The sequence below is a fragment of the Fulmarus glacialis genome, unplaced genomic scaffold (assembly GCF_000690835.1).
Source record: "Fulmarus glacialis isolate BGI_N327 unplaced genomic scaffold, ASM69083v1 scaffold20816, whole genome shotgun sequence".
NCBI classification, from domain to species: Eukaryota; Metazoa; Chordata; class Aves; order Procellariiformes; family Procellariidae; genus Fulmarus; species Fulmarus glacialis.
Window position 1 is genome coordinate 16931 of NW_009219000.1, and position 753 is coordinate 17683.

At 62.0% G+C, this 753-nt stretch overlaps 1 protein-coding gene across 1 annotated transcript in view; it reads left to right on the forward strand.

Annotated features, from left to right (window-relative positions):
- LOC104078551 (cadherin EGF LAG seven-pass G-type receptor 3-like) overlaps nt 1-753 on the forward strand; it is a gene marked incomplete at its 5' end in the record, with an annotated part of 33041 nt that overhangs the window by 16927 nt on the left and 15361 nt on the right. The window contains 3 exon segments of the mRNA XM_009580226.1: nt 1-124; nt 294-404; nt 674-752. The exon segment at nt 1-124 is cut by the window's left edge and continues 20 nt beyond it. Of these exon segments, the coding sequence (XP_009578521.1) occupies nt 1-124; nt 294-404; nt 674-752 (314 nt within the window).

Consider the following 753-nt stretch of genomic DNA (forward strand, 5'->3'; position numbering starts at 1 on the left):
CCTGGACCAGCTGCGGCTCAGCGATGGGAGATGGCATGACCTCCAGCTGGAGCTGCGGGATGTCCACAGTGGGCGAGACTCACGCTACGTCATCACCCTCAGCCTGGACTTTGGGCTCTACCAGGTAAGTGCTGCTTGAGACCCTGGCACCAGGACAGGAACTGTGGGGGATGTTTGGCATGCTCAGGCCGGGCTGGGCCTCTGCACCCTCAGAGAGGGCTGGGGCAGGAGAGGGACAGGGCTGGGGCAGGGCTGATGCCAGTTGCCCCATGTTACTCCCTGTCCCTCTACAGGATACAGTGGTTGTTGGAAATGAACTGCATGGCCTGAAGGTGAAACACCTGCACGTGGGGGGAGTCCTGGGATCTGGCGAGGTGCAGAATGGGCTGAGGGGCTGCATACAGGTGAGTCCATTGCTCTGAGCCTTCCCTTTCCAGCAGGTCTGTTACATGGAGGGGTAGAAACACAGGCCTGGAAGCTGCTGCCAGCGTCCATCCTGCTGGTGACACTCTCCCTCTGAGATTCAGGGCTCCAAGGTGCCGTGGGGCAGCCATACATCAATGCAGCAGGGGTGATGGGGGGTGGCTGCCCCTGCGGGTTTGTGGAGGGCAGGAGGACTGGAGCCTCACGTGCGTGTCCTGGCTTCACCGTGAATTTGTCGCCTGCATTGCAGGGTGTACGACTTGGTGACAGCATCACCGGGACCGCGCTGCCCAAGCCCAGCCACGCGCTGCGGGTGGAGGCTGGCTGCAG